The following is a 16,965-nucleotide window of genomic DNA, read 5'->3' as shown; positions in this document are numbered from 1 at the left end:
AGTTCCTGCAGCTGTCAAGCCATTGCGCAGACTCCCTGGGCTCCGTGGGGGTGCTATGTAACACCAGTGGCGGACGTAGCAGTTTGGGGGCCCCATGCGAACAATGAGACGGGGCCCTCTGCAGCAGTTGTACGGTTTTGGTTTTGTTTTTTATCCTTACTTATAGGGTCAAATGTCCACTGAATAATTTCTTCTCTGGTTAATTTTTAGAAAGCGTTAAGAATCCAAATGTTTTAATAAGCATTTAAAAATTGAAACCACCTTTAATGCTTAACAACTGTGGTTCATATACATTGTTTTTACTTTAAAAAATGTCATTTTATTGAATAAACTAGTTTGTTTTACACTTTCTTTCTATAGGAACATCTTCTGTCTTTTTTTTAATTTGTCAGGTTTTTACAAAGAAGGCAAAAGAAGCTAAAATACTTGAATGAACAAAACAGTTTCCTACATAGGGATCAATAAAAAAAGTAACATTTTCAGTGACCATTTTCCACCGCTCCTTTTGTCTTTCTTTACCTTTCTTGTCCCCTTTCTCATTCTTGACTTTCTTTATCTTCCTTTTGAGTTTCTTTGATTCTGTTGTGTTTTCTTGTTTTGTTTTCCTGCACTTTTGGAAGTGTGAGGACACATTTTTTGCTTTTTCCTAAATAGAATGAAGTCTTAAAATCATGAGAAAAACAGTCAAAGAGTTACAACTTTAAGTAGAAAAAGTTGTAAATTTATGATCAAAAGAGTCAATGTTGTAACAGCACAGCAATGAAAGAGGTGAGATAAGCAGTTCGACGAACTCTGGGTTTATTTTTTGGAATGCCAACGTTTTAACATCACGGGGGGGTTATCCTCACCAATGGTGCAGAAATCAACAACACAACAGGATCAAACAACCAATAGCAAACAGAGCAGAACAGCCAACAAAACACAAAGGCAAAAACCCACACTCTGCCCATGGGATGGCATCCCACAACTCCCCACACTGCCAGACCCAACAGCAGGCCCAATGTGTCCAAGGTGATCATCACTATAGTATTTTACAATAAGAAAATTATCATTTCACAAGTTAGAAGTTGAGAATTTAATAGATTAAAGTCCTACATTTGTGAAGCAGTAGTCTGTTTGCTAAGAAATACAAACAATAAAAAAAAGGACCAATGCTGTGTTTGAGTGTGAGAAACATGGAGATCCTTGTCCTTCATTCATTCAGCGTTGGCTTCACAAACAAGGAAAAACGAAGTCTAGGCTACACGGAAAAGAATTTTGCAAGAAACTGGGCCTCTTCAGGAGATTCCTGACCCATAAAGAGTGGATTTCCAGCGAACAGTTGGTTTACGTTATCTGCAGTATAGTTGCAGAGGTCCAAAGGCATTATAGCACATAGATTGTTTTGATTAAAAACCATAAATGGCTGCACTGATGGATTTAGTCGGCATGTAATGTGCATGGAGGCTAACACAACCAACTTTATTTAAGAAAAAGCACGGCTTTTTCTTAGTTAGGTAACAACTATATTCTCATAATTTCACGAATTAATTCTTGTATATTATGTTAAGTACATACATCTCCTGTAAATTTTTTTTTACTTTTTTTGATGGCCCTAATACTCCGTTGTACTGCCTGTTTTTTCTTTTCTTTCCGTTGTACTGCCTGTTACCTTACTGTTGATGGAATAGTCCACTTCTGCAGAGGGAGGGGGAGGACAAAACACCTTTTTACATGCAGCCTTATCCTATTTCAGTGATTTGTTTTATGACAGACTTAAATATTAATGGGCGTGGAAATGATTTTAGAAATATTTTAAGGCAATCCCCTGTGTTTGCCTAATGGTAATTCTGCTCTGGCTATCATCCACGGAGCAACAAATGAATGAATAAAACAAAGACAAGAGATAAATGAAATACAATACTTTATTAAGAAAAAACACACCCTCTCTGAAAAGCTACACGGACCCTGTCCACCTTTCAATATGTACCTACATAAATAACACTTTGTCCTTCAAAATAAAAGTCTTCGGCAACATGGAAACTCCGTTTCAGAGTCAAAACAGACGCAGAGTTTACAACAGCTGTTTGAAAGTAAAATGTGAAGATTTGATTTACTCATTCATTAATACTGCAACAACAAAACCTGAAGATTTGTTTATTTCCATAAAAATATGTCTATAAAACTCAGCTCCATTTCAGATCACTGATGGCAGGATAATTTTTCTCATTTTGAAAGAATATTCAGTTTTCCGTTCTGCAAGGAGAATCTGATTCTAAAAAGTTCCCCAAAAGTGATGAACTGCATGTTTTTGTCTATTTGGCTGGTCATGCACAGATAATCAGGTAGAACTTGTTTTGGTGGGACATTTTGGCACATTTTTAGAAGTAATTTCTGAGAAACATGACATAATTCCGTTTTTTTTTTTGATCATTGAGGTAACAAACATGCACACAAGTAGAGAATCTCAGTCAGACGCTGTGATGAAAGTCTGTAATCTCTGCTCATCAAAGCTCTCAGTTTCGACAAACCTAAAATCTTATCCGAGCTTAAATCTGCACAAAATTCAAAATGTGTTTCCTGTGTGCAGCTTACAGTATGCTGCAATCCTGACCACAGATTCATTGTTAAACATGTCCTCCTTTCTTCCGCTGTAGCTCAGGTCTCAAAGTATTTGTAGATCTGGGAGACATACAGCATGACGCTCTGCCAGTCCGGCCTGTCGGTCCTCATCAGCTCCTCTATGTCCTGTTAGAAGAGAGAGAGCAGCAAGTTACCACATGATTTATTACCCAGAAACAGCCAGAAGAGATGATTTAAAAAATACAATTGATAAATGATGGTTCCAACACAGAAGGTTTGCATTTTTCTCTGATGATTCGAGTCTCAGTCTCAGAAAAGCTCTCAGTTTGTGTGCAGCACACCTCACCATGAAAGCATGCTTTTTACTTCTTCTACATTGTGAAATTGAGGAAATTTCATTTAACTACCTATTATTTGCGGCTGCCGTTGCGTCAAAGGATTTGGGGGGGAGGTGTTCTTCCTGTCCGTTAGGATTAACTTCCCCCTTGGGATTAATAAAGTTTTTTTTTGTCTGAATATATACAATCTCTCTCCCACCTCTGGTGAATTCTGTGATTATATTAGTTGTTTTTTTCCCCCCTGTTCAGAGTTTGTGGGCCGCAGCAGAAGTCTGACGGCCTCTGCAGGACAGATGAAGCTCATTTTGGTTTCAACACTTTGTGTGTTTTAGACTGGAGAGTGGGCATGGACACATGGGAGAGGTCTTTATTGATGCACACAATATCCTGTCCTGTTTTATTTCTTATCATTTTCCACTGGAGGATCAAATCTATTGGATCTCATGTCCAAACTGAATAATCTGGGATGAATGTGGTTTGTCTGGCCAAAAACTCATTACTTCAGAGAGGGGAGACAGCCATTCAAGCTTTTAGGGTAAAGAGCTGTGGGGCAGATAAGGCCAAACGACAGACCACCTGCTTTGCCAAAAGAGCCAGAAATCAAAGAAAAACAATAACTGGAAGAAGCAGAAGTCTGTCCACGATCGTTCTTTCCAAAGATCGCTGCGTCATTTCCTGGGGGAGTTGGTGAAAAAAATGCAGAAAAATCAGGACAAACGCCTTTTTCTTTTTTCTCAGGCCGCTGGAAAGGTTTACATTTCTGGAAAACAATGACCTGAACAAACACAGGAGGGACTGCAGGAAGGCTCGGTGGAAGCAGAGCAGTGCTCCAGCCGCACTGAGCAAGAGCTCGGCTGAATCTTTCTGCAGGGAGCTGAAAACAGCACCCGTGAAGTCTGTGGTGCAGCGGTCGACCCTTGATCGTAATATTGCAGGTTCGATTCCCGCCTTGCACACCCATGTGTCGAAGTGTCCTTGGGCAAGACACTGAACCCCACCTTGCCTCTGGTGGTAGGTTGATGCCAGTGTTTGGCAGCGGAGGCACAATCATTGTGTGAATGTTTGACTGGGTGAATGGGTCTGTGACTGTAAAGTGCTTTGGGCCTTGTAGGTAGAAAAGCGCTACATAAGTATACGCCATTTACCAAATACGCCGAGCGTGAATGGAAAAGAAATCCAAAGGAAAGCGTGCCAAAGCTCCTAAAGCTGCTTTTTTTTAATAAAAACAATCTTCGAAACCTGATGACTAAGACCTGATTCAGCATTCTTCAGCTTTGTGTGGTCATCTTTGGGAAATCTGTTCACTGCTGTGGATTCGTCACACCTCACACATAAGTCCCCCCACAGCTACTGCTGGCTCAGACCCCCACAGAAACTTCACTCCCAAGAAGCAGAAATGCATTCTGGGATGCGTCGAAACTTCTTATTAAGATAACAAAGGAAAAAAGTTTGTCAGCAAAGACCCAAGAGGGTGGGCTGCAGCCGGGTCAGAGCGGGATTCTGTTTAGTTTTTATAGCCACAGACATGGGAACAGTGAAACCACACGCACATGATGGATGGAGGAAAAATAGGAGAACAAATGTTAACTCTAATCTCTTCTGGTAACTTCTTTCGTTTATCAATGAAATCAGGCAGATGTGGCAGATGTGGTGTTTCTTCCAACCTTCAGTTCAGTCACAGCAGAGCGGTAATGAGCAGATGCATCAGAAACAGATGCAGGGAGATCAGAATTCTGTGTATATATCAACCAGACGAGCAGATCTGGAAACTTTTATTCCCACACAGATTTTTCCAGTGAATGCAGCGTTTGCCGGTGCAAAAGCACAAATGTCAGTGAGCTGAAGCGATGTGATGGGATTTTAAGCTGGTCCAACAGTTGCAGGAGCTGTTTGAGAAAAAGACTTTAAAGTTCCACTCTGATCATATTGTGATGATCAGAGTGGAACTCTAAAGTCACAAGATGATCAGAGCACTGGGAAGCATCCTAACCGTTCCCAGTTCTCCTTAAACCGAGAGGTTTGAGGAAAAACTTTTTGTCTGGACAAACCAGACAAAGTTTTTAAAGACAATTTTGGCGGGGAGGTTCATTTTACTCCAGTTTAGCACAAAGTTTAATTAACAAGTAGATGAAAAAGTGGAAATTTCACATTACGAAACGAAAAACATAGATTTTGAGCAGCAACATCCAATAAAGCCGTTTTGGAGATTACACCTCCAAATCCAACTCTTCAATGCGTTCCACCTCCAGATCTTTGGCCCGAGGAATCCATTTTTCAGAGAGGCTAAAGACTTCCACAAAAAGAGGATAACATTCTCTTTGTTGGACAAAGCAGAGATCTGTTTGGTGACTAGGAGACACCGCAAATGTTAGAGAAGTGAAAGAAAACTGCAGCTATCCAAAGATCAGGAGGAGGAAGGTAAATTGGCCATGACTTAGTTGAGCAGTTAGTAGATAAAGTCTGTAATTATGTGATTCACTTGTTGATACAGAAACTGAAATTTTAAGTTTTCCTCTTTTTTCTGTTGTGTTCAATGTAAAAGACAGTTTTAAAGATAACAATCTGGGCCGATTTGGTTTTTCTAATCTATTGTTCTAAAAATTCAACATGTATCTAATCTCTAAATTAAACTTTATCAGAAGAACATTGTAAGAAAAACTGTTTTTCTCTGTGTGTAATAGAAATATGTGTAATGGAAACACAGCTGATGTGATTATCCCTTGTGCTATCCTATGGGGTCCAGATGACCCGATCCTTACATTGACGTGTTCTCCCTACTATGACAAAGGATGGATAAAGGTGAAGATGATTTCATGTAATTCACAGACACCAGTGAAGATCAAGAATCATTGAAGAAAAAAAGTTCAGCGAACTGTCTTGTAGGGTCTAAATGACCCAACTCCCAATGTTAAAGTGCCTAGGATAGCACAAGGGTTCAGCCTGATACTTTGATGCAGTAATAGTCATGATGAAAAAGAGGATTAACCTGCATTATTCCTCATATCCTGCAGGGGGCAGTCCTTTTAATTGTTATGTTAAGACTATGAAAAAACTAATAAACTTAAACTCCCCCCCCCCTAGTAAGTTAAGTTTAAAGGTTCAGTTTTAGTTAGTTATTCCTTCTAATATCAACACATCATTACCAGTCAGGAAACAAAGCAGAAAAGGCTGGGATTTCAAAGTTTAAATGCACCCAATCTAACCTAAATCCGTATTAAAAAATAACTAACTGCATGATAAAGGCATTGAGGTCAATCAAAGTGGTAAAAATAGAATATAACTTTTTCTAAAGGGCACTTTCACAAACAGCTGATTGTTCCACACAACAGTTCATTTTCTCTGATAGTCTGCTTCACTTAGCAGGCGAGGAATCTGACCTGAACATCAACCAAACACGTGAACATTAGTTCCCCAGAGAACGAGGGTCTGGGTTGATCTGCAGGTAAGTCCTGGTGCACGAAGACACACAACTCTCCAAAGACTACAGTCAAACATGGAGTGACTCCATTAAATTAGTGTGTAGGTTGTGTAGTAGAACAGCAGTCCATTGGGCGAATACAAACTATAGAGCAAATAACAAAAAACTTGACAAATTTGTTGTGAGAAACTGTGCGCTACGAAGGTAAGTGTTAAAGAAGGTTTTCTTTTCATTCTTTCTTTCTTATTTCTGGACAGATCTTGTTTTATGCGATATTGCCCCCAAATGAGCAACTGATTAAACTAAATGACTTAATGCACCAGACTGACCATAAGTTTGTAAAGTGAACATGGAGGAGAAATTAATAATTGTAGTTTGTGGCCAGCTGGAATTCTATGAAACCAAGTCTCTTACATATCGGAATAGAGCTGTAAAAGAAAGAGCCTGGAGCAAGATTCATGAGATTTGCACTGCTTTGTCGTTTCACACCAAGCCTCTTCCAACTGTAGGTGGTTGACATGTGCTAGTAATCAGTAGAAAAAGAAGAAGAAGCCCTTCCCTGCTTGCCCGATGTGAACACCATGGACTAAATTAGTTTTCAAGAATGTGTTTTTAGCGCGTTCTTGGACATGTATGACATGACGCACATTAAGACATGCAGATTTTGATCGGATCAGGATTTTTTTATTGATAAATTTTATTCCCTTTATTTTAGATCTGGCTCCATAAATTCAGATTTCTGCTGAAGTGACCTCAGTCTAAATACTGGGCTTCACTTCACAAATAAACCGTCTGAATGTTTTTCCAGATGCAGTTGAAGATTTTGTGAAAGTCATCATTGAAGACTGATTACATTTCTGAGATTCAGACTGTCAGAAGAAATTGTACAGATTCAAAGCATAGTTTTTGGAGGAGTCAAAGGCTTCTCTGTGTTATTTGTGTGTGTGTGTGTGTGTGTGTGTGTGTGTGTGTGTGTGTGTGTGTGTGTGTGTGTGTGTGTGTGTGTGTGTGTGTGTGTGTGTGTGTGTGAGCGTGCAGTCCGCTGCAGCTCGGCTCACCAGGGAGGGTTTGATGCCAACACTCTCAGCGGCCTGGAAAGCCAGGGTCAGATTCCGGACCTAAACAAAACAAACAGGAGCTGTTAGGTGAAGGTGGAAGCCCCTGAACCCTTCCATCTGCAGATCAGCTGCACACACCAACAAAATCCCAACAAGAAATCCTCCTCAGGCTTTCGGAGAGCGTCTCCCAGACGTTTTGGTCATTGTACTGAACCAACGCTCTAATGTAAACCTTGAGTTTCTGTCTATGATCCAGGGTGGAAAGGGGGGGGGGGGGGGGGGGGCAGAGAGATAATTGGAAGGACAGATTACACTGTGAGGACGCCCAGTGTTTGGGCCTCAGGAAAAGTCACTCAGCAAGAGTTATTAAAGCCAACACGCGTCTATTGAATTATTCAGAGAGAAGGGCTGTGCAGCGTCTCCATCACCACCGCACGGCCCGCCGCACGCACCAGCCCATGATCTCCTTCATCACGTAGAATGTGTCAGGCCTGTTCTGAGGTGTTTATGTGTTGTTTGTGAAGCTGGAGTTGCACCACACACATGCACATCTACATTACTGAGCTGCCATCAGCGGCCGACATGCTTCACGACGGCTGCAAATGCTCCAAGGCCGCGCTCATGACTCTGCTTCATGCTGCATTTTAATACAGCAAACATATAAAGAGTACATGCAGTTTGTAATGGCTTCACAGCCATAAAAAGGTCTCATTTCCCTCTTGGAAACATGGATGATGGTTTCAATGGTAGTGGCAAGTGCACATTAGGCGCCAATGATCCAGTGTTTCCGGAGCTGCAGCTGTGGAAGAGGATGACAAGAGCCTGAACATCATCCACTCCACTCTTCTTCCCTGTGAAAAGCTACATCTGGAGTATCATTCTGAAAATCTGAGTTCAGAGCCAATTGGGTTTCTCAGAAAAGCCTCTAATCAGAGAGCATGTAGCACACAGTACCCTAAAGATGAGGTTTCACAGTGATGCTGATGCAGAGCGACAGGAAACCAAGGAACTTGTCTTATAAAAGCCTGAGCTGGTAATGCCTGCAGGAACCATCATTTTATTTGAAGGTGTCAGTGATTACCTCCTCATGTTCAGCACACATAAAAAAAGGATTTTAGCAGCGGAAAAAACAAACTAGCTGACGCTCCTGACCGGAATCCTAGACTCCACAACCCCTTAAGAAAATGCAGTTTAGGCTTGCATTTGTAATCCGGACACATTTTTATTTGGGAAATCCATTCATGGCTAATAAAGTCCATTCAATTTTGTTTTTAGGGTTTTTCTTTGTAGTTTTGCAACGGTAAATCTATGGAGTCAAATTTGGATCAGGAGTGAACTGAAAACCAGAAGTTCAAGTTTACACTCAGTTATTTTTTAGGTTAAATCAGTTTTGGAGTTTCTTCTTCTTATTATTTTTTCTTTCAAAATTCACAATCTGGTTTTTCATTCACTTCAAACTTTTCCTGATTTGACGCCATTTCAATTAAACTTCATTTTTCTTTGGTTTAGAACTTTTGCTAAATAAAAAACTCAAAGCCAAGAAAATGTTGATTTTGGGAAATCAATGTAAAAAAAAAAGTATGGAGTCAAATCGATTGGAATCATGAAATCAAGTTAATCAATATGAAACATTTTTACCACCATGTCAGCCTTAACACAAAATATAGTTGTGAAGAAATTTAAATTTAAGTAGTGTTTTCTTGGGACTTTCTAAAAAAAAACCCCAGAAATTCAAAGCTTTATTGAGGATTTTGAATGCTGCTGAGAAAAAACTGAAATGGTAAGCTTGAAAATGCTGTATGTATGACATGAAAACAAGTTTTACTTTGTAGCATTTTATTACTAGTTTCATAAGAAACTTTTGTTTTTATTAGATTTGACAAAGTAATAGTGGTACACAATGGTATGGTCTTTATTTTATTTGCATATTAAACAATGATTTCAGGCAATAAATGTTATACTGTTGGAGATCAATTTTGCCAGTGAAACCAAATTTGAAAAAGATCTGATTGCGATCAAAGATTTACGTAGATTTAATTAACTGAGTGCATTCTCTACAGGAGACTAGACATGGAGGAAATTTATTGACAAAGTCAAAAGCCAATCAAGAAGCAGAACAAACAAAACAAATGGAAAAAAGAAATTGCACCAAAAAATAAATAAAAAGCAAAACAGGGAGACCATAACAGATGAACTGCGATATGGCAAAGGAACACTGTAATCTGAAGTTGTCCTGTTGACCAGACTCTATTCACGCATGGAGCATTGACTGAATAAGATAACTGGACAAAGGGACCCCTCCCCCTTACGTTCCAAACAGGAAGTAACCGTTGGCTCCAAAAAGCCAAAATCCCACAGACCACTACAGAGAAATAAACAACTGTTAATCACTCATTGTGCTTAAACATTCTTGCTGTGATACCTTTCCTAACATGTTCTTGTTCTTGTTTTTCAGGATATGTTTTCTTTATGGCAAGTTATTCAAGTTATAAACTGACCAATCAGATGCCTCAGTGAAAGCATGTGGTGCCCGCTGGCCCCCACCTCGAACGATTGACAGATTCTCCTGAGCCGCTTACAGTGGAAGGAGGGTGGACTTTGAACAAGCCCACCCCTGATTGGCGACAGAAAGTAGTTGTCACAGAAATGTTGTCTCAAATCATTTCGGACCATTCGCTGTTGTCTGGCTCCAACATGGTGACGTCTATATTGTGGAAAAATGGCAAAAGAATTGGCTTCATTTTGCTGGAGCTGGAAGTAAGGCATTTTCTATGGGTGACATCACACTCACTCAGTCCAGTTCTGCTATACAGTCAATGGCATGAAAACCTGGAAATCTCTTTTGCAGGAGCCAAAACCCACCAACTCAGCTCTGCTGCTCTTCCCATTAAAGGATTTTTCCAGACAAATGTGACAAAATAAAAATATTTCGAAATGCTGTTACAAAACAGAGAAAATCTAAAAGTTTTCTTACATTTTGAGTCTTTAGCTTAATAAATAAAACAAAAGATGTTTTAAATCAGATTTTACTTGTTTTTTTTTTAGAGTTTTCTAAAAAAAAACAAAAAAACATTTGTTGTACTTTTACTCTTATCGGCGAAATCCTTTTTCTGAGGATATAAGGAGAAAGTCCGGATACCCCATTGAATGTGTGTACTATTGATGAGGACATTGATTTTCCATTGAGTGTGCTGAATTATGTCCTTAATTACTTGCTAATAAATTTTCAGCAAGTAATTTTTGAGTAGATCAGCTTAGATACATAAAAACATAAACATTGTCATCTTAAAAAATTAACTGCAAAACACTTTTATTTTTGCTTAGGTAGATCAGAAATGAAAAGCCACTGATTGGGCTACAGTTTTTTGGTTTTAAGCTTTAATTTACTTAGTACGGTAATACGCCAAAAATTCTTACCCGATGGCAGATTTTCTTTAAATAAGCAAGAAACAAAAATCTGCCAATGGGGTAAGAAAAATTGTCTTACCAAGAATTCCCATTTTCAAAAAATAAATGCAGTCACTAATTTTCTTGCAAGACAGAAAAAAGTCTTTTTACTTTTTAAAACTTTTACATAAACAACAGTACTATACTAAAATTATTTTTGCAATGGTTATTATACATAGGATGACATTTTTATTACATCTGATAAAAATTGAAATAACGCTGTTGTAACTTTCGACTGCTCTACCTGCTCATTTGTTTTAAATTGCCTTAGGAACAAAACCAAAGTTTTTCCCTCAGAAGTAAATCAGATTTTATGCTGTCCTTTGATAACAAGTTTTAGCCCCCTGACTACTCCTAGCCTGTTAGGCATCATTTTTCTGGGCCTGATGTCATCTGTAGACGAATCCAGTCTAACACAGAGAATTTTCAGAATTCTTCTTTTGTTTTTTAGAGAGATGTTCTTCACAGCATGACTTTGTGTCTTAAGTCTTCCTGTACTGTTCTACCTTATCTTGACTGATGAGTTCCTGGTAAGGGATGTGGGCAGGCAGATACGTGTGCAGCAGGGCGCAGAAAGCCAGGCCGTCGCTCCAGCTGCTGCTGAAGTTGGTCACATCGATGTTCTGGGAAACAGATGGACCCAAAGTTAAAAGTCCGGCCCGAAAAGTCACCAAATATTATATAACATATGCAGGCTGCTTTGTGACATCAACCGGTCAAGACAAAAAAACAAACAAACAAACAGGAATTAAGTCACAGAAATCTCCACCTGGCCCATGCATGCCTGGTGGAGTTTCCATTAGCAGATGTAAAGAAGATTCCTTCCCTAGAGTCCTGTGATACCTTCAATGATCTCGCCTGTGAGCGCAGAACATGAACAGCAGCACGTCCAGATTTTGTGTGTTTGTGTTTGTGGTGATTTGCAGAGAACTGTCACCTCGCTCAGCGCGTACACAGTGTATTTTGGGTCTAAAACAGTCGAGGAGTTTGGAGGAAAGACTTCCCGTGGGCCATTGTTTGGAGGTCGCACACTCCCCGTAGCACAGATAAGTTATTTACGGGGTCTTCCTGTTTCATCCCTCTCATGAGCTTTGGGAACCGGTGTGGAAAAGGCGGCGAGGATCTCCTCCTTACATTCCAGAAACGGCTTCACCTGCAGTGATTTGAGCTTTCTTTGTTTGCACTAAACAAAGTGCAGCTTAGGATGACAGAAGAATGCAGCAACAGTTTCTCCATCAAACTAAAAGAATTGTCGCCATAACTCATGAGGGGGTACAAAGAAGAAAAAAGCTGCAGATTTGCATTAAATGCTATTTTATTTTAACTCTTAAAGTTGTAATGGTTGCCACCACAAATCAGTTTCAACCATGACCTGAAACTTAAAAACATGGACAAGCACCACCGGCAATACCAACGTCATCAAACATCACATCATGACAACAGATGAGCTTCCTGTGCGGGCCTACTGTCTCCATAAAAAAATATATCAACATCAGCGATCATCAACATCTCAACAAGATGCTAACCAATGGCGTCATTGAACTATCATCATCGGCATGGGCTTCTCCAGTGGTCTTGGTCCTGAAGAAGTGCGTTCTGCGTGGACTACATGGGGCTCAATGTAGTTATTCAAGTATTTATTATAAATATTAGTGTGCAGATTGACTTAATATTTCATGCCCCTCCCGTAGACGTGTGTTGTGACGTTCGTCTCACTGAGTGGTGTGCGAATTGTTACAAAGTCCCACTTCAATCATCCTTTGATGCATTTTCAAAGTGTTTCCAGTGGTCTTTTAATTATGATTATGATGTTTTTAGGTAAAGTCAATAAACCTGGCCTTTTCTAGGACATAGTTTGTGCAAAGCTGCAGTAGTTTATAAGAAATTCAGCTCTGAGTTGTGAGCGAGACTTTTGGCGCAGAGTGAGCTTGCCCTCCTTTAGTTTACATTTCTTCCTGCTAGCTTACAGCCCCTCACAACCCCACCCGAGCATTGCCAGTGCAAACAAATTGGTGAGAAATATTGGAGCTTTCCAGCCGTACAGTTTAGATCCAGATTCCAATTCAGACGAGGAAAACAAAGACGTAAATGAATCTATTTGTCTGCAAGTGGATGCATCAGAATGGAGCACAGTAGAGATTTGAAATAACTACAAGCTTTTTCTGACGGCATTTTTACGTCTGCTTCTAATTCACCACGATTCGAATAAAGAAATACTCAGTTTTTATCCTAATTTTCTTGATTTGTCCTCCATCATGGAAAAAATGCCACAAGTGCAGGTTAAAAACACCAAAAGCATGATTTCCACTGGAGTAGAACTTTCATCCAAACTTTCCACACAACATGTAAAAGTGTGGTTCTCTTTTTTTGTTGCCTCATCACATGCTTTTTAAATGTGTGCTAAGGTTGCACTGGTCGCTGTGTGCATCTGTACACACACGTACTCCTTTGTGTTTGTTTACTGTTGCTCCGAGCAAGTGGTCTTCAGCCCGGCCCTGAGGACAGGAGCGCTGCGGATTTTCATTCTGCAAATCGAATCAGTGACTGATCCATAAACGTGACGCCAAGTGAATGCAATTTACTGCCTGATAGGACAGAAAAACAGCACAACTGTGAGACCCGAGGACAAAAATTTAGAATCACTCAGTCACTGCAGTAATGAATATCCTCTGAGCTGCGGTGAATTGTTGACTCATGTGTCATCCCTGATTGCTTTCATCTGTCTGGAGGCTTGTTACTGAAAACACTGTCACAAAATGAGAATCACTCAAAGAAAATGAAACGCTTTTGACAATTTCTTTGTAAGTGAATTTCGTCAAAATGTTTACGTTATTTTAAAAAATCCTATATACTATTTTAGACTTAGAAGAAAATAAGTAGACTTTTGTTTTACATACAATCTTATTTAGAACCATTTCTTTTTCTGATTTATTCATTATTAAACATAAATTAGGCAACAAAAAGTTAAATAAATGCATTTTGGGGAGAAGGATTGCAAAAGTATACGGGTGAGCATCAGCTTAAAAGATAATACCAGCGGACTTTAGTGAGCAGATTTGACAGGAAACACGACAGAGAGCTGTCAGCTGAAACAAAGGGAGGCATTACTTTAAAGACTCTAATTCAACACCAAAAAGATACTGCTTGTTCCTGTGCAGCGGAGTCCCAAATCTGAGCAAGAAGAGAGTTCTGCTGAAATGAAAAACATGCAGAGATTCAATTTCCAACGCAGCCAAAAGGGTAAAAACAGCAGCGCGTGTCAGTGGAACTGATATGCTCAAATGCAGCTGGAGAGGAACAAAGCAAATCAAAGCGAGCTGAACAGAAGCCGCCGTGAACTGTGGGTAATTTAGATGAAAGTGATCCTCAATGATGAATCACAAATGTGCAACGGACAAGAAGATGATAGGAGTTTTTTTGCAGGCTCAATTTCACAGAGAGATGAGCAACATTTCTGCAACTACTGATGATATGAAATCGATGTCATTTAAAATCAGAACACAGTCTTTGAACTTACAATAAATGACGAGAATGATGGACAGTTTTCTCCCTTATCAACCAAAACAATGTCTCGTTTTCTGAGACAATCACACATCTTGTTGTATGGAAAGACAAACTTTTCTTAAAAAAATATAGAAAGAGATTCTTTCAGAATTTATTTGGAAAAGCTGTACCCAGGTACAGTAGTCTAACTGTACATGAAAACCTTTTACCATCATTTTGCTGACATCTCACACAAATCTAATATGACAAAACTTAACTAAAACTAAATACCTAAAATGAAAAAAAGAAAAAAACATTGGGAACCACAACATGTGCACACCCCTGGTTTAGCCAATTAGAACCTGGAATCAGCCGTTCAACCCAATCAGCAGTGGGTTTAGGATAAACAAACAAGATGATTCTGCCTCAGAAGAATCTATGTTAGACTTTTAATGAATGCTGCTGAAATTGTTCATAACCTAACACACATAAGAAATGGATGAAAAAGTCAAATGTTTTGGAATGTGACAATGCACTGTGCCTGGAATGGTTGCTGTACAATCACAGAAGCATTTCAGGAATTTGTGGAGACCAAACTGCAACGCTCAGCTCAGAAGAACAGAAAGCCTGTTCTTGTTTATTTCCCATGTTCATTTTTGAAATGATAAAGTGAAGCATAAACTTTTTCTCTTTAACTTTAAACGGCAGATTTATCCTGTGCTGTATGAACAGGCAGACCTGTGGCGTCACGTCAGCAAACATTCTTTACAAAACCAGCCCCCCCCGCTCACCGCTGGCTCAGCAACACTCCGACCGGGGTGATGTGTTTGTGGACAGACGCACACATATAGACACACACACAGTAGCACAGACGGTTACGTAAAAAGCTGATAGGTCATGACAGAACGGTCATTTTTGTCTGTTCATGAGCAAACGTGTTGGGAGGCTCTGAGGGGGGCATATCCTAACCGGAGAGCCTGCACTGATACGTGTGTTCAGATGCATTGTGGGAGGGCTTGAGAGGAAGAGGAGTTACAGACAGAGGGAGAGGAATGAATACTAAAACAGCAGAGGACAACGGCAGCTCGGGGAGCCGGCTCAGAAAAGCAAACACAGCATCAAGCGGCAGGAAGCGTCTCGCCTGGAACAAAGCGCAGGGCTGCCGCTTTTGGGGCTCAGAGGACGATGTGCAGGCTGTAAAGGGGGGGGGGGGGGGGGGGGGGGTGGACAGAGTTAGGGCAGAGCAGCAAAAAAACTGTTCTGGTCAGCAGCAATGCATACAAGATACATGTGACCTGCTCCCAAAAAGGTCAATGCTGTAACTCAAAATTTAACTGTGTGAACTCTGGAAAATGAAACTTTTAGAACATCTTCAAAAATCAAAGAAAGGATTACAAATCGTGTAGGATATGATGTTCTAATTAGAGGGAGGTGGTTGAAATGAAAATAAAATGTTTTTCTTTTGAATCTTCTGTTTAGCATATTACTATCATATTACAGCATGTTATATGAAAATCTTTTTTTTTCCTTTTAGAAACTGCATCTTGTTACATCTTCAAAGACCCACTCCAATGAAAATCGTCATCCTGGTGTTTTTTAACATGTTTTTGTGGCATTTTTCTCAGGATGAAGGACATTTAAAGAGAAAACAAAATTAAACTTAAAATGGCATTCCTAGGAGGACTCTTGGTCTCCCTCCTCCTGGGCGGAGGCGGGCGGCCCCCTTTCTCCTGGACCTCCAGCGGGGTGGGTTGGTGGCTGCCGCTGCTGTTTCTGCAGTGTGGGGGTGACGCGCACCCTCCCTTTTTTAAAATTTCACTATCCACCTCGGTAAAACACAGACACTCACCTGAGCACAAGTGTCAGCTCACGTTTGCAGAAATAGTGTGTGTGACAGAATGAAACGCCTTACATGAAGCTGTTTGTATGCATGAAGATGTGTGAGTGAGCTGCAGTTTTATTGTGTACATGTTGACATGTCTGTGCGAAGATTTTTGGAGCCAACAGGTATAATTTATTTTGAGTGTGTGTGTGTGAACAGCCCCCCCTCCCCTTTTGACTATCATCTACACCTGACAGTAATGATGATAAACTTTCAACATGTTGCTAAGTGATTCTACCCCTCCCTCTACCTTCTGTAATCATCCTCCGACTTCCTTAACCCCCTTTTCTCCCCTTTCTTTGGTACCCTTACCCCCCCCCCCCCCCCCCCCCCCCCCCTCCATCTCTTACATTCCACTTTCTTCTTCTCTCTTCTCTTTTCCATCCGGTTCAACAAGAAATGTGTACAACAATCAATATAACTAAGATTTAGCCTAAGTACAAAAGGGGTTTATAAAAATACAAACCAATAGGGCCTATTGTAACAGTATAATCTGTCCAACACAACAGGCATTCAGCTCCAATCTGTTTGCTCAACTGTTGGACAGGACAAGATAAAAGAAAAAAAAACCTTAAAATGGCATTTCTGAGTTTTTTTTTCTTCAATACTGTTGAAAAAAACTTGCAGCAGTGACGTAGGAGCTACAGTTGGGAAGCCTCAAGCTCCTTGCTGTGCTCCGTTCTGATACATCCACATAAAGACGACTAGATCCATATTCATCTTTGTTTTCCTCATCCGGACTGCCACCTGTCTCCAAACCATGCGGCCATTTTCGTT

General features: G+C 40.1%; 1 protein-coding gene across 5 annotated transcripts in view; it reads right to left on the bottom strand.

The window, feature by feature from the left end:
* Positions 1 to 1,886: 1,886 nt before the first annotated feature.
* specc1 (sperm antigen with calponin homology and coiled-coil domains 1) overlaps positions 1,887 to 16,965 on the bottom strand; it is an 87,556-nt gene continuing 72,477 nt past the window's right edge. For 4 of the 5 annotated variants that reach the window (XM_011483765.4, XM_011483763.4, XM_078930424.1 and 1 more), the window contains 3 exons: positions 11,330 to 11,446; positions 7,377 to 7,436; positions 1,887 to 2,727 (listed from right to left, as the gene is read on the bottom strand). In XM_011483765.4, coding sequence (XP_011482067.1) covers positions 2,638 to 2,727; positions 7,377 to 7,436; positions 11,330 to 11,446 — 267 coding nt within the window. In that variant the 3' untranslated portion in view covers positions 1,887 to 2,637. The remainder of the gene's footprint in view (positions 2,728 to 7,376; positions 7,437 to 11,329; positions 11,447 to 16,965) is intronic. The other variant, XM_078930425.1, reaches the window with a different exon arrangement.

The sequence above is a fragment of the Oryzias latipes genome, chromosome 14, assembly GCF_053564925.1.
Source record: "Oryzias latipes strain Hd-rR chromosome 14, Olatipes_Hd-rR_3.1".
Taxonomy (NCBI): domain Eukaryota; kingdom Metazoa; phylum Chordata; class Actinopteri; order Beloniformes; family Adrianichthyidae; genus Oryzias; species Oryzias latipes.
Note: the sequence above shows the minus strand (reverse complement) of the source record. Positions and strands in the feature narration are given on the sequence as shown.